Source organism: Prunus persica, chromosome G6, assembly GCF_000346465.2.
Source record: "Prunus persica cultivar Lovell chromosome G6, Prunus_persica_NCBIv2, whole genome shotgun sequence".
Lineage (NCBI taxonomy): Eukaryota > Viridiplantae > Streptophyta > Magnoliopsida > Rosales > Rosaceae > Prunus > Prunus persica.
In genome coordinates this window covers 19,760,790-19,780,436 of record NC_034014.1, presented here as the reverse complement: position 1 = coordinate 19,780,436, position 19,647 = coordinate 19,760,790, and the positions used below count along the sequence as shown (strand labels likewise).

General features: G+C 37.7%; 2 protein-coding genes and 1 long non-coding RNA gene across 3 annotated transcripts; 2 read left to right on the top strand and 1 right to left on the bottom strand.

Moving 5' to 3' along the window:
* On the top strand, positions 2,051–4,853 carry LOC18775634 (SNW/SKI-interacting protein). Its single transcript, XM_007207966.2, has 2 exons — positions 2,051–2,242; positions 2,803–4,853. Exon 2 carries the CDS (start codon positions 2,824–2,826, stop codon positions 4,642–4,644), a length of 1,821 nt encoding a protein of 606 aa, XP_007208028.1. The 5' UTR covers positions 2,051–2,242; positions 2,803–2,823; the 3' UTR covers positions 4,645–4,853.
* Positions 7,801–8,545, bottom strand: LOC109949887. The gene is made up of 2 exons (XR_002272198.1): positions 8,288–8,545; positions 7,801–8,162 (listed from the first exon to the last, which is right to left on the bottom strand). It is a non-coding gene; the product is annotated as an uncharacterized LOC109949887 (long non-coding RNA).
* LOC18774768 (7-deoxyloganetin glucosyltransferase) lies at positions 10,919–13,868 on the top strand. Its single transcript, XM_007207586.2, has 2 exons — positions 10,919–11,534; positions 12,743–13,868. The coding sequence occupies exons 1-2, from the start codon at positions 11,021–11,023 to the stop codon at positions 13,669–13,671; spliced, it is 1,443 nt and encodes a 480-aa protein (XP_007207648.1). The 5' UTR covers positions 10,919–11,020; the 3' UTR covers positions 13,672–13,868.

Below are 19,647 nucleotides of genomic sequence, written 5' to 3'. Positions count from 1 at the left end.
AACAACATACAACCAACAAGACTACAATGGATTTTTAATTGAAGTGATGTTATATGGAATAAGGACCCGTATGTGGGTTAATCAGACTAAAAAATCTTTAAAATGGAATAAAATTAAAGGACAATTTGGCCTCTATTATCAACACCTACCAACCCTGACACAATATTAAAGGTGGAGTTGAGAATTTGATTTGAATTTTTTTTTAAAAAACTTTTCAAAGGATTGGGATGGGTAGATCAATGCTCGTTGAATTTGTTGAGGTCAGGAAGATGGAAAGAATATGGAGAGTAAAAGAAAAAATTTATTTTCTTTTTAAAATTTGTTTTATTTTTAGGGTTTTAGAAGTCATTTTACATAGGGATAAATTTGTCTTTAAATTTTTTAAAATAAGGTGGGTGGAAAAATATGAGGTGAGTGAAAATAGCAGCACTCTACATATATTATACACATGAAAAAAATTTGGGACCCCTAAAAAATTAGGGGCCCTATGCGGTGGCACCACTTGCACACCTTCAAGGCCACCCCTGCCTCCAACCACAACTAGAAAAGACCAACACAGACTTGCCGTATAAAGTCATCAAACTTGGTTAACCAAGCACCATCAACAAAAAGAAAAGTCACACAACAAACTCAAATAAAGGTTCTTGGCCGTCATCAATCTAGCTTATATGTAAGTAAATATCGAGCCAACTAAGTGCTATGTAAAGAAATAAATTTAAATTAACAGTTAGACTAGTGGAGAGGCCAATAGTGTAAGAATATATAACTTCTTTTTTATGGGTAAGTATTAAAAGAGATAAACCAACAATTGGAACACAATACCCACCAATTGAAACACATTTTTTGCTTGCTTGGATTCTTAACTTAGCACAATACCCACCAATTGAAAAAAGAAAAAGAAAATCAAATCAAATATTGATAACGAAGACAAAAAAGACACCAAAAAGAAAAATTGTGAGAGTGCGTGTCCTGATTAAGGTTTAAAATATATGTAGTTCAAAAATATGAAAATTTCAATGGAAATATCGAGATATTATCAATATCGATACAAATTGAATAAAAATCACATAAATTATAAGAAAAACTTGAAAAATTTTCTTGAAACTTTGGATGATGTTTTTTTAGTAAATTATCTATTGCTTTATCACCAACAAAAAAAGAAGAAGAAGGAAATGCATTGCATGATGGGTTTAACTAATTTAAGTTGATTATATAACGAGTTGACAAACACTGCGATTATAGAAAATATATAGTAATTAATGAAAGAAGATTAAAAACACCATAATAAATTATTTATAATGATTTACCACAATATTTTATACTTTATACATTGCATGGTAAGATAGTACCACATAAAGTTCCTATAAGGTTCAAATTAAGTTATTTACACTAACACCTCTTGAGGTTTTTAGCTTTTCACAAAATTTCTTAAGGTTTTAGAAATTACAAGAACACCCCTTGAGGTTGTAAATTGTTTTCACAAAAACTCCTTTTCATTGATTTTTCATCTAAAGATTGATGATTTTGTACAAAAAAAACCTTCTTCAAATGACAAAGTTGGCCTTTGAGATTATATTGCAATTCCTCAAGGGGTGTTCGAGTAATTTTTGAAACTTAAGGGGGTTTTGTGAAAACATAAGAAACCTCAAGGGGTGTTAGTATAAATAACTCTTCAAATTTTTAGCTGTCTTCATCATCTTGATATTATCGATATTATAGAGATATTATATCGATATTTTAGCCAAATGTTGTTGAAGTATGAGAGAAATTATTAACGTCGATATTTTTCAATATTATCGATACTTATACGATATGTTCCAAAATATCTTAGACCCAAAAAAAAGATAATATCATCGATATTTTAGTCCTTATTCCTGATAACTAATAAATTACAAAACGTGGTTGAGGTTTACAAAATTATTAAGCTCGATAAGATAAGTAAAGCCTGATAAAAGAGCAATAAAAACTTGGGCTCAAGCCCGATCACTTTGGGCCGGCCCCCTGCGGCTTGAGAACAAGGTCGGTTCGTTGGTGGCGTGATGAAAATCGGATTGGATGACAACAAAACCTTCCTCTCCCTGGTGTTTTGGTTGTCGCTTATTTTTCCCTTGAGCTTTAGCCAAACCCTAAATTCTCTTCACCTGCAGATTTATCCATTTCGTACCTGAAAACGACACTTGGGTCTCTCTGCAATTCAGAACTTCTCGACGACGCATCGCCACTGCACCAATCTTCTCTGTCGGTAAGTTATCTTTTCATTTTTTCTTCATGCCTCTGGTTTTGATTTTTCATCTTCTTGCCGATAGATTTTGGGTCAAATCCAACTTTGTTTTTTGATTTGATCTTTTATGTTGTATGCAAGAACTTTTTGGAATTTGATCTGCTCTCTTACGGTTGTTTTTTGTTTTCTATATTTGATTGAATTAGATCTGCACTAATCTACTCTCCTTACGATTTATAGCATACAACAATTTTATTGAATGTTTTCCGTTGTGCGTTTTTATATGGCCAATAACTTTACTTTACGGAGAAATAGACTAGAACTGAAATGGGTTAAGTCAATTGTAAAATTTCTTTGTGAAGTATGATGGCTTAGGGATGCCCAAGTAATTGAAAATCGTTTGAAGAATTTAACTCCATAGAGAGATTAAGTGAACAAGTTCCTTGGGCGTGTACTCCAGAGATGCCCAAAGTCTTTTGATTTCTTTTTTTATTCTAATTTTATCGAAATCGATTAGTATTGCTTTGCTTATGTTTGTGAACCAATTAATTTGGTCATTGTTTTCCGATTTCTGTGTGCAGTTCCATAAGTAGGTTATCACCATGGCAGCTCTAAAGGAGCTTCTGCCGCCTGCACAATCAACCACAACAACTTACTATGACCACTCAAATGATCCGTGGTTCAAGCAGCGCTTCAGTTCAGCTGAGGAAGAAAAATCCTCTGTCATCAAGCCTAATCCTGTACCTCCTTACTTGAAGCGTCAAGGCTTTGTACCTAGGAAGGTAGAGGATTTTGGGGATGGGGGTGCTTTCCCTGAGATTCACATAGCTCAGTATCCTCTTGGCATGGGCAGGGACAAGTCCACAAAACTTGGAACGAAGATACTTCCAGTCACTGTTGATGCACATGGAAACATTGCGTATGATGCTATTGTTAAGCAGAATGAGAATTCAAAAAAGATTGTCTACTCTCAACATAAGGATCTTGTGCCTAAAATTTTGAAAAATGAGGAAGAGGAAGAGGATGATGATGAAGAGGAGGAGCTGCAGAAAGAGATTGAAGAAACGACAGCTGAAACAAAGGCTGCGCTTGAGAAGATTGTGAATGTGAGATTGAGCGCTGCGCAGCCAAAAAATGTACCCAAACAGTCGTCAGACTCAAAATTTATCAAGTATAAGCCATCACAGAAATCAGTGGCATTTAATTCTGGTGCCAAGGAGAGGATTATCAGGATGGTGGAGATGCCTGTGGATCCACTTGAGCCTCCTAAGTTCAAGCATAAGCGTGTCCCTAGGGCTTCTGGGTCCCCACCAGTGCCAGTCATGCATTCCCCTCCTCGTCCAGTGACCGTAAAAGACCAGCAGGATTGGAAGATTCCACCTTGCATTTCTAACTGGAAGAACCCGAAAGGGTACACCATCCCATTGGACAAACGTCTAGCAGCTGATGGGAGAGGCCTTCAGGATGTTCAGATTAATGATAATTTTGCAAAGCTTTCCGAGTCTTTGTATGTAGCAGAGCAGAAGGCTAGAGAAGCAGTTGCAATGAGATCTAAAGTTCAGAAGGAGATGATAATGAAGGAGAAGGAAAAGAAAGAGCAGGAGCTGAGGGCATTAGCTCAAAAAGCTCGTTCTGAGAGGACAGGTGCAGCACCTCCTGCTTCTGTCCCTATGCCTTCTGATAAAACAACAATGGATACTGATATGAGAGGGGATTATGAGCGTCCAAGGGAAAAGGAGACAGATTACCCAAAGGAGACAAGGGAGGAAAGAGAAGAGAGGTTGCAGCGCGAAAAGATTCGGGAGGAGCGACGCCGAGAAAGGGAAAGGGAGAGAAGGTTGGAAGCCAAAGATGCAGCGATGGGAAAGAAGAGTAAAATTACTAGAGACAGAGATCGTGATATTAGTGAGAAAGTTGCCCTTGGCATGGCTTCTGCTGGAGCAGGAAGAGGGGGAGAGGTCATGTATGACCAGAGGCTGTTCAACCAGGAGAAAGGAATGGACTCTGGTTTTGCCACTGATGACCAGTACAATGTCTATGACAGAGGCTTGTTTACTGCTCAGCCTACACTCTCAACCCTGTACAGGCCAAAGAAGGATGCTGATGCTGATATGTATGGAGGTGCTGATGAGCAGATGGATAAGATTATGAAGACTGATCGCTTCAAACCGGACAAAGGATTTGGGGGAGCTGCTGAGAGGAGCGGTCCAAGAGATAGGCCGGTTGAGTTTGAGAAGGATGTTGAAGAAGCCGATCCATTTGGTCTGGACCAGTTCTTGACAGAGGTGAAGAAGGGTAAGAAGGCCATGGAAAAAGTTGGTACAGGAGGAACAATGAGAGCGAGTGCTGGGTCTTCAATGCGAGATGGCCATGAAGGCGGGGGCTCCAGCCGAACTCGTATTGGGTTTGAAAGGGGTCGCTAACTCTCGTCAACTTACTTGGAATTGGTCTGTACTTGCCCTTGATGTTTCTTTGGTTGCTTCCAAGGTTCATGTGTAGGTGTTAAAGTTCTCAGTGGGTTATGTAATATACGATGGTGATGGATGTGCCATGTTTTAATCAAATGTGTAATGGTGTTTCAGGAGCATTATTATTTTTTCCTCTAAATGTTTTTCAGAGAATTTTCTATTAATTTTTTGTTTTCTCAAGCCATCTCTATTTAGTGGAACGTCTATCATCCAATCTGCATCGAAAAATTATTGCAAAGAAAAATCAATGGAGGAACGGAATATCATGTTCAATGGTGTCTTTAATATAGCGATAGATTCTTTTAACAACTTGTAAATGAGTGAAGCTGGGATTATGCATATACTGACACACTTAATTCAATGCATATGCAATGCCTGGATGAGTCAATGTCAGGTACTGGAGGCCACCCACCACGCTGCAGTATGTAGAAGGGTCAGAAATGGGATCACCATCCATATCAGAAAGTTTAGTTGAGGAGAGCACCGGTGTGGGACAGGATTTGCACATAACCATGTTAAACTCTTTCAACAAGTCAAATGCATAGCGACTTTGGGAGAGAGACAAAGTGGTGGTCGTGCGTTGAACCTCCATTCCAATAAAGAAACTCAGATCACCTAACTTTCAACTATCAAATACAGAGCATAAGTGATAAATAAAGGTAGAGATGGCTGTAACATCAGTACCTGTGACAATCAACAACGTAAACAAGAACATAGATAGTGTTATGAGATAGTGAAGAATAAACAAAGAGGCATCAGATTGGCTGTGGGAAAATCCTTGTGTACGAAAAAAGGAATGTAATCGCTGAAACCATGCTCTTGGGGGCTGTTTAAGGGCATGAAGTGCCTTATGAAGCCGACATACATATTGAGGTCGAAAGGAATCAATAAAACCCAGTGGTTGTTTCATGTACAGCTCTTCGTGCAAAACATCATTCAATAATGCAATGCGCACATCAAGCTGTTGTCAGGGCCAATTGTGTGAAAAAATAGCTAATGCCCAAATTGTGCGGATTGTAGCTGGCTTTACAACTGGACTAAACATCTCTTCATAATCAAGATCTTCTTTTTGGTTGTATTCTTGAGCAACTAGAGGTGCCTTGTGATGTTCAATCATGCCATCCGAATTTCGCTTCACTTTGTGTACCCACGTGCACCGTATGATATTCATGCCTTGTGTTACTGGGACCAAAGACCCAGTATCATTGCGGATTAAAGCATCATATTCGTCCTTCGTGGCTGTTTTCCAATGAGAATATTGAGAAGCTTGTTTGTAGGTGGCAACTTCAAAAGACAAGGGATCCTGAAGACTTGCAGTAAGACTGTGTGGCGATGGGGAGAAGTTTCATAGACCAATTGTTGGAGGCCTCCGAATTTAGCATGCATAGGTGAATAATCAGGACTTGTCGAAATTGTTGAGGAAGTATTTGAGAAAACTGTAGGAGGCGAAATTGGTTCATGGTGCAAAAGTCACTTGTTAAGCCATCTAAGCATATAGTGCAGAAACCTGTGACGTTTAATTTGTCTGTCTCTTGCTCCTTTGCCTACCTCATTGGTCCTGAATTTGAAATCTTGCAGATCCTACCAGATGGTATCTTCGAGACTAGACAAAGCGTGTAAGCATCATTGAAGAATTACCCAAGGACTCCTATATCTTCAAGAATACTCCAATTTTACAGTTACTCACCAATATCTGAAAGGTAGCAACATTTTACTTGACCATGAAATAAATGCTAAGATATCAGATTTTGGAATGGCTAAACTTTTCAGAAAAGATGGACTTGTAGCAAACACAAACCGGATTGTTGGAACATAGTAAATAAACTGCCTCTTTTTGGTTATTCACACACACATGATCATATCCTTTAATACTTGTTGAGGTATGCAATGCAGTGGCTATGTTCCTCCTGAATATGTAGAAAAAAGGTATATACTCTAAAAAGTACGACGTCTACAGCTTTGGGGTTCTACTATTGCAGCAAATGATTAGTGGAAGGAGGAGCACATGTTACTCTGGTCCGAATGAAAGCTTGCACCTCTTGCAATATGTAAGTTCCATAGCTGTCTATGATTCTATCACCACTACTGGAAACTATTACTTATATCTAAACTATATATGAAGTAACATTCAAACTATTTCAGGCATATCTATCATGGAAAAAGGACAAAGGAATGGAATTTATTGATCCATCACTGGATGATTCTTCTTCTTGTTGTAAATTATCGAGATGCTTGCAAGTAGCTCTATTATGTGTGCAGGAAAATCCGGAGGCTAGGCCTACAATGTTGGAAGTTTATTCCATGCCCAAAACTGACATTGAACCCATTCCCACTCCTAGAAAGATGGCTTTCTCAGGGCATGGAAGTATGGAAAACATATCTGCACTGCAGCAAGGAAGTTGTTCAGTTAATGATGCACATATTTCCGAATTGCAACCCCGATGAAAATGCAGGCTCAGAATAGGAGACATTAGTTTTTCATTTTCAATGGTTGAGTTCTTAGGCTCAATAATGTGGGTGGTCATATACTCTATGAAGTGTACAAGATTTTAGCAACTTTGGATTCTTCATCTTGCGGCCTACATGTTGTAAACATTACAATATTTTGTTAAATTAAAAATTTGCAATTCCTGTGCACAGAGAAGGGATGGAATCGGTGATTTGGAAATCATTTGAACATTGAACTAGTGGTTAGGCTCAGACCAAGGAGAGGATATGCCAAATTTTTTTTGTACGAAATTCTTTCATACAACAAAAACAAAAACTGCAGGAAAAAGAAAAAATTGAGTTAAATTTTTTTCATCTTTCTTTTAAGAAAAGCCTAGAATACACGATGTTTCTATCTGAATGAAGTCCAGACTTGGCTTGCCATTGCTTTCGTGGGCAGACAACCTTTTCCAAGAAATCACATTTCACAAAAATTTTGACGGCAAAAGTGTTCCATTCCATGCCACATCTTCTTCAATTTAATCTAGAGACTTGTGGTAAAGTAACAAGTCTTCCTTATGGCATATGAATTATGATTACTCCATTTCACAGACCATCCTCATCATGCTGATTTAGATCAAAGGCCACATCCAGAAATAGTATAGCCGCGCGGCTATACTCGGGTTTAGAAATGCTATCTCGATTTTTCAAATTTTTTAACAGCGAAGGATAGCCGCGCGGCTATACTCGGTTTTCTTCAAACACAAATCACATCTCAACGCAATCCAAGCTTTACTTATATGGAAAATCGAGATTGAAATTTTAAGAAAGACAACAAATTTAAACTACCATCACTGGAAAGCATCAACCACAAATGTAACTACTATTACCATCTTATGGTGATCGGGCTTCTCGGTTTTCTTGGTGAAACTAGGGATCAGCCCCCATTTCATACAGTGAACAACAACGCCGTCACCGTCTGCTCCGTCTTCTCTACGAACACAGGTAAATTCGACCCCGGCGACGCATTGAACAGCGGGCGAAACCTAAGCACACACCATCAAATTCGTTCCAATCAGTTTGGTTGCTAGGAAAGTAGGAGAAAAGTAAAGTTCGAATTAGAAATTAACAAAGGGAAAAAATCGGAGAAGGAGTTTTGAGTTTGGCTCACCGGTCCATGTTAACAGTACACACGGGGCCATGGCTGCTGTGGCAAGCCCTAGGGATGTCGTCGGCTCTGAGAGTACAGCGAGCCCTCCCACACATTTCCTCCAAGAAACTGAACCAGGGCGGTCAATTCAGAATCAGTATGAAATAGGCTATAATCGGTTTTACAATTTTTTTTAAAGAAATAGGCCAGCCGTGCGGCTATACTCGGTTTTTTATTTTTTTAAAAAAATAAATCGTATAACCGTTCGGCTATCTCTCGGTTTTGTCCTATTTTTTTCAAGACATAGTATAGCCGCACGGCTGTAATCGGGTTTTTCTAATTTTTTCAAAGAAATAGTATAGCTATGTCGGTTTTTATATATTTTTTAAAAGAAATAGTATTGCCGAGCGACTATACTCACTTTTTCTTAATGTATAGCCGTTCAGCTATACTCGGCTTTTAAAATTGTTTTTTAAAGAACCGGATATACTCGGTTTTTCTATATTTTTTTAAAGAAATAGTATAGCCGCCCGGCTATATTTAGTTTTTTCTTAATGTTTTTTCAAAGAAATAGTATAGCCTTTCAATTATACTCGGCTTTTAAAATTGTTTTTAAAGAAATAGTATAGCCGGGCGACAATACTTGGTTTTCCCTAATTTTTTAAAAGGAATAGTATAGCCGCTCGGCTATACTCAGTTTTTTTTATTATAATTTTTTTGTTTTGTCAACCCGGGTTTTCCTCAGATTATAGTACTGCCACTATTAACACTACTCGGCACCAAAGCCGTGAACTGTGCTTCCAAAATGCTCTCCCTCGCAAAACGAATCAAGAACTCACTTCATGTTTCCACGTGGCTCAATACCATTGGCTGTGTGGGTACCACATCATCAATTTAACAGAAAATTTGACGGAAGTAAACGACAATGACTATTTTGATATATATGCGGAGGCTAACTTGAAGGATCATTAGTGTCATAAAAAAAAAAATTAAAGAGGTTAACTTGAAGGATCATTAGTGTCATAAAAAAAAAAAATTAAAGACGAATGATAATTTCACAAACCCAGGACCATTTGTGATAAATAAATAAAAAGCCCAACAATAAAGGGTGTGTGGATTTGAACTCAGCACAAGCTATAGGGATTTTATTACCACAGTGTAGGGACGCAATTAACTTGAATAGGTTGAAATGTCATAAACTTGAATAGGTTGAAATTGAATCCATAGGCCCACCTTGAGAATCCATTTAGTGAACTTTTCAATGACTAAACAGACACAAACATTGTAAGATAGTGAGAACAACATATACAACTTTTAAGTCCAGCTTAATTGGAGTTACAGATGAGGATGATCCATAAATTAGCAACAATCATTGCTTTAAGAAGACCAAAACAGAGAACAATCTCTCAAACAACTCTTCTAATGTTGCCGGGGTCATTTATTTCTTGAAAGCTAGTGGCATAGAAAAGAAAATGACACATGAGCTCTATACATGCACCGGTTTCCATTGGTAGGGATATAGAAGTGACACACGCAAGAAAATTTCACATGAGTACAGGTATGATTAATTAGCTGATCGGGACCCTGGCTTTTGTGCAAGAGGGAAGAAAAATAGAAAGAAGATGAAGACAGCAGAGTTTATCTCAATTTCTTTGGAGTTCAATTTTAGTGGTGCTCCCAGTCTCCCACATTATAAGGATGCAACATGTTGTAACATCTGGCCGATATTTGAAGCAAACTTTGCACAAACAGCAGTGCATAAGTCCAAAATTTGATGAACTAGTTGAGTGATGATGTGATGTAACAGCACATAGGATATGTACTTGTTATATAATTTGCATTGAGTTTGTAAGACAACACAACATATAATTTGGTGTTACCTTCACGTGTCAAGATTTTACTTGGATTTTTAAAAAACCAAATAATGAATCTAATTGGATTTTTTATGTATAGAAAATCAGATATAAAACAACAACTTGTAGGTCCATTAACTATCTTTCCACGTCAGCAAAGGACTTGTAGGTTTTTGGATATATGCAACGAGGTGTCCACATACTCGAATGATGGGACTAATCTTTGTTAGGAGTTCGACTTGCCTCTAACCATAAAATGTTCTCAACTGGTTTCGAACCTTTGTCAGTTAGGTAATAGGCAGTCCGCGAGCTGAAAGTGGCAGTTTGCCAACCGCACCACATATTGTGGTTAAAAAACTTGTATGTTAAGTGGTTAAGAGTTTTACTTGTATAAAAAATAAAAAATAAACTATATTTACATGTCAACAAATTTACCATAGCCAATATTTATAGTTCTTATTTTTCAAAATCTTAAGCCCATTTGATAACCATTTCAATTTTAATTTTTAATTTTCAATTCTTATGTGTGAAATGGCCTCACGGATCTGTGGTGCCTTATTTTGAAAGACTAGAGGATTGCTTTGTTCTCAAATTTTCCAGCAAACAGTAAAACAATTAAATGTATAAGAAGGTGAAAGATTATGCCAGTGATTAGTATATTGACAATATAAAAACAAATGAGAAATTGTCTCCGGATGCACATAGGACATAAATTTGAAGTATTAGTGAAATGGGCAATTTTATTGTTAGTAAACAATAATTTTTATTTTGATTTTAACAGAAGTGACTCCAATGTCACAATCAAGTGCCGAAGAGGCAAGGCTTGGCACATTTTCTATAAATGGCATAAAAGCAAAGTTGGGTTTCACCACACAGGTCTTGCTTATATTGGTAAAGAGAGATGGGTTCAGTACGAGAAGCAACCAAAAAACTACACGCAGTTTGTGTCCCTTTCCCAGCTCAAGGCCATGTTAGCCCCGTGATGCAATTAGCCAAGCTTCTTCACTCAAGGGGCTTCCACATAACCTTTGTCAACACAGAGTTCAACCACAGGCGCCTAATCCGGTCCAAAGGCCCGGACTCTGTCAAGGGCTTGCCCGACTTCCAGTTCGAGACCATACCGGATGGGCTGCCTCCTTCGGATAAGGATGCAACCCAAGATGTTCCAGCCTTATGCGACTCCACCAGGAAAACCTGTCTAGGTCCATTCAAAGAGCTGGTCACTAAGATCAACTCCTCATCTCAAGTGCCACAAGTTACTTGTATAGTTGCAGATGGTATCACGGGATTTGGGAGGCAAGCTGCTCAGGAGTTAGGCATTCCGGAGGTCCAGTTTTGGACTGCCTCTGCTTGTGGCTTCTTGGGTTACTTGCAATACAGTGAGCTCGTCAAGCGAGGCATTGTTCCATTCCAAGGTATACTTCCGTTGCATATTTATTTTAGGCTTATGAACATTTTTATGTGACTTGAGGTTGAATCATTCAATCCCACGATAATATTCCAAGTACATATTCCTTGGAGTGATAAATTTTTTATGAGGCTTGAGGTAGACCAAATGATACACTTGCGTATTTTTTCAACTCTTGCCTTTTTTTTTTTTTTTTGCTTTGACGTTCTTTTTCTTGGTTGAGCTGCGGTGTTGTCCTTCTGCCCTTTTGACTCTTTTGTATCCTTTTGTTCCTTCTAGATATTTGAAAACTAGATATCTCTTCTTTAAAAAATGGAAAAAAGTTCCATTAGATTAATAACATTACGTATCTTTTCTTATATTTTAATTTTGAAAATCTATAAGCATGTTGAAAATCATTCACTGTTAATTTTGTATGCATGATAACATAGACATAATTTCTTCGTTTAATATAAAAATACATATTTTTGTTTTTTTTTTTATATACAAAGCGATATTGATGAATGAAAAATTAAATATAGGAGCTAGAATGCAAAGTAAATACTCTTAACCACTTGCAAAATACATAATTATTTTATTCGGAAAGTTAGGTCCAATTCTCCTAACTAAATAATGACACCGTATTATGTAGAAAAGTTAACCCAATCATAAGAAATTTTGTTATTAAATGGGTGAGTGTGAATTTATAGTTTAGATTATAAAGTAATTAATAGGTATGCACTTATTATAATATCACCTGATTAACGTTGTGATTATATAAATAAATTTCTCAGAACAAGTGCGTCAAACAAGACAGAATAATAATAATAAACAAGAGAAACCAACCAGGGTGCATTTCTCTCTTCTTCTTTTTTAAACGGGACAAACAAGACTGAAAAAGGGAAAGAAAAAAAAATTTCAGCAAACTAAAACGTCTAATGACCATTTATTGTGGAGGATTTGCATTTTGTACTTGGATGTATTGTAAATGCTCACTCTCGCTGACTCGTTAAGTGGAATCTCTGTGAGAAAACAAGTGCCGAAAACAATGTTGTTAGATGGACCTAGCTATAATCTTTCCTGTTATTGTATTTTCATCGAAGGATCAATATAAATCTAATGACCATTTGATTTAGTGACACGGAGTTTCGTGTAATATTTGAGATCAAGTATACTCTTGTAATGTGACTATAAAGTATGATCACACATATTGTTCACCTTCCATGCATATTTCAGATGAGACTTTCTTGCATGATGGTACATTGGATACACCAATTGATTGGGTCCCAGGCATGAAAAATGCTCGGCTCAGGGACATCCCCAGCTTCATCAGAGTCACAGATGTCAACGACATAATGTTTGATTTCTTGGGATCCGAATCACGAAACTGTTTGAAGTCTTCTGCAATCATCTTCAACACATATGATGAATTTGAACATGAAGTGTTAGAGGTAATATCGACCATGTTCCCCAACATCTACACCATTGGCCCCCTTAAGTTGCTTGAGAGGCATTTGCCTGAAACCGAAACCAAATTGGTCGAGTCTCTTAGCTCAAACTTATGGAAAGAAGACACAGAATGTTTGAAATGGCTTGATCAGAAGAAACCTAGTTTAGTTGTGTATGTAAATTATGGGAGCATAACTACAATGACAGATCAGCATCTGAAAGAATTCGCATGGGGGCTTGCAAATAGCAAGCATCCATTTTTGTGGATTGTTAGGCCTGATGTGGTAGAGGGAGACTCAGCTATTTTACCCAATGAATTTTTTGAGGAGATTAAGGAAAGGGGTTATATAGCAAGCTGGTGTCCACAGGACCAAGTGCTAGCTCATCCATCTGTTGGGGCTTTTTTAACACACACTGGCTGGAATTCTACTCTCGAAAGTGTATCCGAAGGCGTGCCAGTAATTTGCTGGCCTTTCTTTGCTGAGCAACACACGAATTGTCGATACGCATGCACTGACTGGGAGATTGGAATGGAGGTGAGCCCCGATGTGAAGCGCGATGAAATCGAAGTGCTTGTTAAGGAGATTCTTGAAGGAGAAAAGGGGATGAAGATGAGGCAAAAGGCCAAAGAATGGAAGAAAAAAGCCGTAGAAGCTACTGATATTCGAGGATCATCGTACAATAATTTTGATAGATTGATTAAGTCTCTCCATTAAGGTGGATGACTTCTACAATGAGGAACAAATATGTTTCCTTGTCAAGAACTTCCAAATATATTTATATATATATATATATATGTTCAAGTGCTGTAATAATGTTTATGTTTTATTTGGACGTCAGTTGTTTCTCTAGTTGTTTGTAGCCCAACTCTGTTACAGTTTCCAAGCAGACTGGGCTTCTGAATAAAATTAATATTTCCGTTCAGCCTTCTATAGTTTGTTGCAAATGCATACATATATTGATATTCGAATTACCTGTTGATTATGTATTGGGCGGATCTCTGTTTTAGATTTCGAAGTATTTCAAAAGCTAAGGGCTCGTTTGGTATTCTATTTTAATATAATTTTTTAAACTGAAAAATAGAATTGGACTCCAAACTCCAAAATCCGTTTTTAATATTTAGAAACCTTATAAATAAATAAAAGGGTAAACTGTGAAAACCCCCCTGAACTATAACGATTGTCAAAATGTCCGCCTTAAATTATTTTTTCAGCCAATTTAACCATCAGACTATTTTAAATGGTCAATTTACCCCCTGCCGTTAGTTTCCATGTAATTTCATCCAATTTTCTGTCTAAATGTCACATGTTAGGCATGTGATTCACTATTCAATTAAAATTTAATTTTTTAATGTTTAAAATAATTAAATGTTTAAAATTACAAAACTGAAAGAAGAAAAAAAAAAGAAAAAAAAAGGGAAGGCAATCAACGTCTTCCCCAACCTCTTCCTCCCAAGACTCTGTCTTCAATCCCACATCCACAAGGGTTTTCGAGTGAATGCCAATGGTTGGTTCGTGTAAATAAACGTATAATTAGAATCAAGATACGTTTTCATCTTCATCAACACCTACTTGTTCTTGATTGGGTCAATGGGATTTAGGGATTGCATTTCAGTGTTTGGGTATTCGGAGACTGGATGATTTTTATGGGTGATTGGGTTGTTTTTATTTGATTGTTGGTGTTGGCTGGTACCGCCCCCGTGCACTGGCTCAAGATGTAGACATGGGCACTTGAGATGGATATGAGGCAGACGAACACTGCGGCTAAGGTGACAACGGGATTGATGTGGCCGCCGGAGATGGAATCAGATTTTTAAAAGAAAGTGAAAGGGAGAGAAGAATAATAAGGAAAAATGAGAGAGAGAGAGAGAGAGAGAGAGAGAGAGAGAGAGAGAGAGGCAAATATTAATTTCAAGTTGTGAGCTGAAATAGCTCGATTCTCTATGGGATTTCTACTTTTGTTTTGAACTCTGATTCGATCAAGGTATTCAATCCCGCCGCTAACTCAAGTGCCCCAGCGTGAAATGGTCCCAAAACCCCTATTCTACTTACAGATCAAAGAAGAATCTGAGAAAAGTGGGTCACCATTCCCAAGGCTCCTTGATTGAGTATTCTAAAAAGAACAAAGAAATGATTTTACATTTTTTACAGGCCAAGACGAGGTCGATGAAGAGATGATGTTCGCCATGGCTGACAAGGTGGCTGTTTAGAGTGTCTGGGGGATGGGGTGGGGAAGACGTTGATTGCTTGGGTTATTTTTTATTTTTTATTTTTTTGCTTTTTTAGTTTTTAAAGATTTAATTATTTTTAACGAAAAATTGGATGAAATTACATGGAAACTAACGGCATGGGGTAAATTGACCATTTAAAATAGTCTGATGGTTAAATTGGCTGAAAAAATAATTCATGATAGACATGTCGACAAATGTTATAGTTTTGGGGGGTTTTTGGCAGTTTACCCTAAAAAAAACACACAAAAGCTAAAGAATATGATGAGATATGATCACTAAGACGAAATGACTGGATGTATTCCAATAAAAAAAAACACCAAAGGACTAGAAGGCCAACTTATAATTAGTAAAAATATAATAAAAGAAGTCATGATAACAATATTAGATCGGTTGCAGCTTTTTCCTCTTGCCAAGTGAATTTAGCAAAGGGCAAATTACTCAAATGGTCCTCAAACTTGTACGCGATTTACATTTTAGTTCCGAAATTAAATTATTAGTCCAAATGGTACATAAACTCTATTTTAATCGCCCATTTGATCCAACCGTTACATTTTCTATAAGTTTTTAACAAGTCAACGCCAGTAGTGGGGTCTAGGATGGGTATATGCGTCTTTTTAAACCCGAAAAGGTATATGCGTCTTTTTAAACCTTAAAAGGCTTTGATTATCTTCTCCGATTAGCCAAAGACGTCGTATTCAGTTGGTGAAAAAGGAGGTGCGAAGGCAACAACAGAGATTTTGGAGTTGTTAGGGTTCCTATTTGGGGGTTTTGCGGGAATTTCTGGATTTTGATCATTGTGGATGCTTGTCACTGATGGAGTTTGAGTTCCGTTAAAGTGGAGAGAATCCCAAATACGATAAGGATTCTCTATCTGTATTTTATATTCATCTTGTTTTGCAAATCGATGCTTTTTGTTTGCAAGTGTGTAGTCCGAGGTTAGTTTCTTTATGTTGCAAAGATTCTCTGGCATTTTATTTCCTTTATGCTGGCATTAACTGCAAAGTATAGGTTTTTATATTTGGTGTGGTCCCTTTGTTGTCTACTTCACACTTAATTCACTATTAGCATTGAGTGAAACTGTAAAAAAAATTAAAACCCTAAACCTGTAGCATTAGATAAAGGAGATGTGTGTGCAGCTAACTCTGAAATTTGATGTGTACTTTTTGCCGCTATCTCTGACAGAGTCACTCTTAAACTACACCATGGGGGTATGTTTGAAAATGGGGTTTATAAAGGTGGTAAGGTCTGTTATTTAGATAATGTTGTTGATGACTTTCTATCATTGCTGGATTTAAGAAAGATAGGGAAAGAGTTGGGGTATACAATAGATGTTTTGAAAATTGAGTAAACTATGGAGATTAGGTATAGAAAGGCTGGAGAAAAGGATGGTAACATATTGGAGCTTATTACCTCTGATGCTAAAGTAGTTGAACTGGTTGGATGCATGCCATATAATAGGGTTCTTGTGTTGTACTATACAAATTTGGAAAATTCAAATGGTAATGGGCTTGGAAGTCAAGCATTTGTTGCATGGCCTAGTTTGGATAGTGCAGAATTAACTATGATGCAGATGTAGGAATTATGGGAAGGGTGTCACATGGTACACATTCAGTGAACCAGGTCATGCAGATGCATATGTGGAAGTTGGAAATGAAGGGGAAAATGAGGCTGCAGCAACTGAGAATGGAGAGGAAGATAAGGCTACAACAATTGAGAGTGGAGAGGTTGGAAATGAAGGGGAAATGAGGAAATGATGCAGAATTTGTGGATAGTGATTATGAATTCAATGAACAAGAAGATGAGGTGCTTGTAGTTGAGAATGTGGTAGTTGGAGGCCCAAGTGGTGAGCCCAATGCAGGTGAGAACGTTGGGCCTACTGTTCAGGCCAATGCAGGTGAGAATGTTGAGCCTACTATTAACCCCAATGCATGTGAGAATGTTGGGCCTACTGTTCAGCCTCATAGACATGAGAAAGTTAGGCCTACTTATGATGCTCCAGGAGAGGTTTCATCAGATGATGCTAACACATCGGATTTGGACACAGGAAGTGATGAAGAGGATCATGATCAGGGTAATGGTGAGGAAAAGGGCAAAAGAAAGAAAGAAAAAATTTGCCAAAGTTGAAGGAGTACAGGAGAGAGGTGGATTTAAGGAATCCAGAGTTCAGGATGGGAATGCGATTTGCAAACAAAAAGGTATTGAAAGAAGTTGTGGAGGTATGCAATTCTACATGGTAAGTTAATAAAATTCAAAAAAAATGACAAAGTGAGGCTCCAGGTAGTATGTATGGGAGGACTGAAATGTCCATTTTATTTATATGCTTCAAAGATAGATAAGAGTGAATCTACATTTGTAATCAAGACTATGAGCCTAGAACACACTTATGGGAGGGTCGACAAGTTGAAGTATGCCTCATCCAAGTGGCTTTGCAATAGGTATTCTAAGAAGCTGAAGAGAGACATAGACTTGGATGTGAAATCATTGCAAGAGGATGTTTTAGAGGATTATTGTATAAATGTCACAAGACATCAAATATATAGGGCCAAAGTAATGATTGAAGGGAGTTACATAGAACAATATGCTAGGTTAAGGGATTATGCAGAGGAATTGAAGAAGGCAAACAAGGGAAGTACAGTTGTAATTAAAACTGAACAAGTGGGGGGCCAAGCTATCTTTCTAAGGATGTATGTTTGCTTCGCTGGTTGCAGGCAAAGGTTTTTAGATGGATGCAGACCAGTTATTGGTGTTGATAGGTGCCATGTAAAAGGTTCTTATCCTGGCCAGATTTTGACAGCAGTTGGGGTGGATGGCAACAATGGCAGTTTCCCAATTGCTTATGCAGTTGTTGAGATCGAAAGCAAACAATCGTGGATCTGGTTTCTTAAGCTGTTGATTGAAGATCTAAAGATTACAAATGGTTTGTCATATGTGTTCATTAGCGACAAGCAAAAGGGACTCATACCTGCAATTGAGACTCTACTTCCAATTGCAGAGCACAAGATGTGTGTTAGACACTTATATAATAACTTTAGATCATCACACTTTGGTCTTGCTCTAAAACACATATTGTGGGTTGCAGCAAGAGCCACAACTATGCCTTGGTGGGAAGTAGAAATGACAATAGGATGAGGAAGCGTGGAAATGGCTCAGTAAGAGACCTGCAAAGAATTGGAGCAGATATCACTTTGATACACTGTTTGTGTGTGATCTGTTGTTGAACAATCTTTGTGAAAGTTTCAATTCAGCAATAGTAGATGCAAGAGATCAGTCCATTTTGACTTGCTTGGAGAGGATAAGAGTCCTCGTGATGCTTAGGATGGCAAATAGAAGGGCTGCATGTCCGAAATGGAAACATCTAATTAGGCTAATAATCTTCAAGACAATTGAGAAGAACAAGTTAGATGCCTTCACATGCATTCCTCGATTGGCTGGCTTGCAAACATATCAAGTGACCCACATGTATGGTGGAGAATTTGTTGTGGATCTTAGGGCAAGGACATGTCCTTGTCGGAGGTGAGATTTATGTGGGATACCATGTGGCCATGCAATTTTTCAAAGGGATGAAAGCCCCATTGATTATGTGGATGCATGTTACAAGCCTGCAACTTATATGAAATTATATAAACCAATGATTTACCTCATTCCTTCAATGGATCAGTAGACTAAATCTGAGCATCCTTCAATACATCTCCAAAATGTTAACCTGCTGAAATTCTGGTACCACCACCACAACTAATGCCTCCAAATTATGTTCAACCAAGAGACAAGCTTAGAAGACTTTTTATTAAGGTCACATGTAGGAGATGTTGTCAAAGTGGCCATAATAGGGCAACTTGTGACAGACACGGCTCAGAAAATTAACAAGTAATTATTTATTATGCAAATTTAGAGTTGTTACATGTTTTGGAAGTAATAATTCCTTGTGCTCTTATAGGCAAATGCATCTTCTGCCCAAAAAGAGGTCCAATCCGAGGGAGGGCAAGTTAGAGTGAGGGGCAGAGGACGAGGAAGAAGAATAGCCAATAAGGCTCCAACTGTTGCAAAACAAGTTGCTACTTCTTCACAACAAAGTGTATGTTTTTTGGGGTATTTTTCTTCAAATATGTTGTGTCACAAATCTGCAATTTAGTTGAGAACTTATATTGGTCCTCTTTGTTTAGGTGGCAAGAGGTATAAGAGGTTGGCCAAGAAGTATGCTAAGAGATATGAAAAAAAGGTTGGCTAGAGGAACATGAAGAGCTAATGAGGCTCTAGCTGTTGTAACTGAAGTTGCTACTTCTTCACAACAAAGTGTATGTTGTTTGGGGTTTATTTTTCAAATATGCTCACTTACTTTTTTGCAATATAGTTCAGAACTTATATTGGTCCTCTTTCTTTAGTTGGCAAGAGGTATGGGAAGAGGTTTGCCAAGAACTATGGTCAGAGGTTTAGCAAGAGGAAGTGCAAATATATCATTGTCACA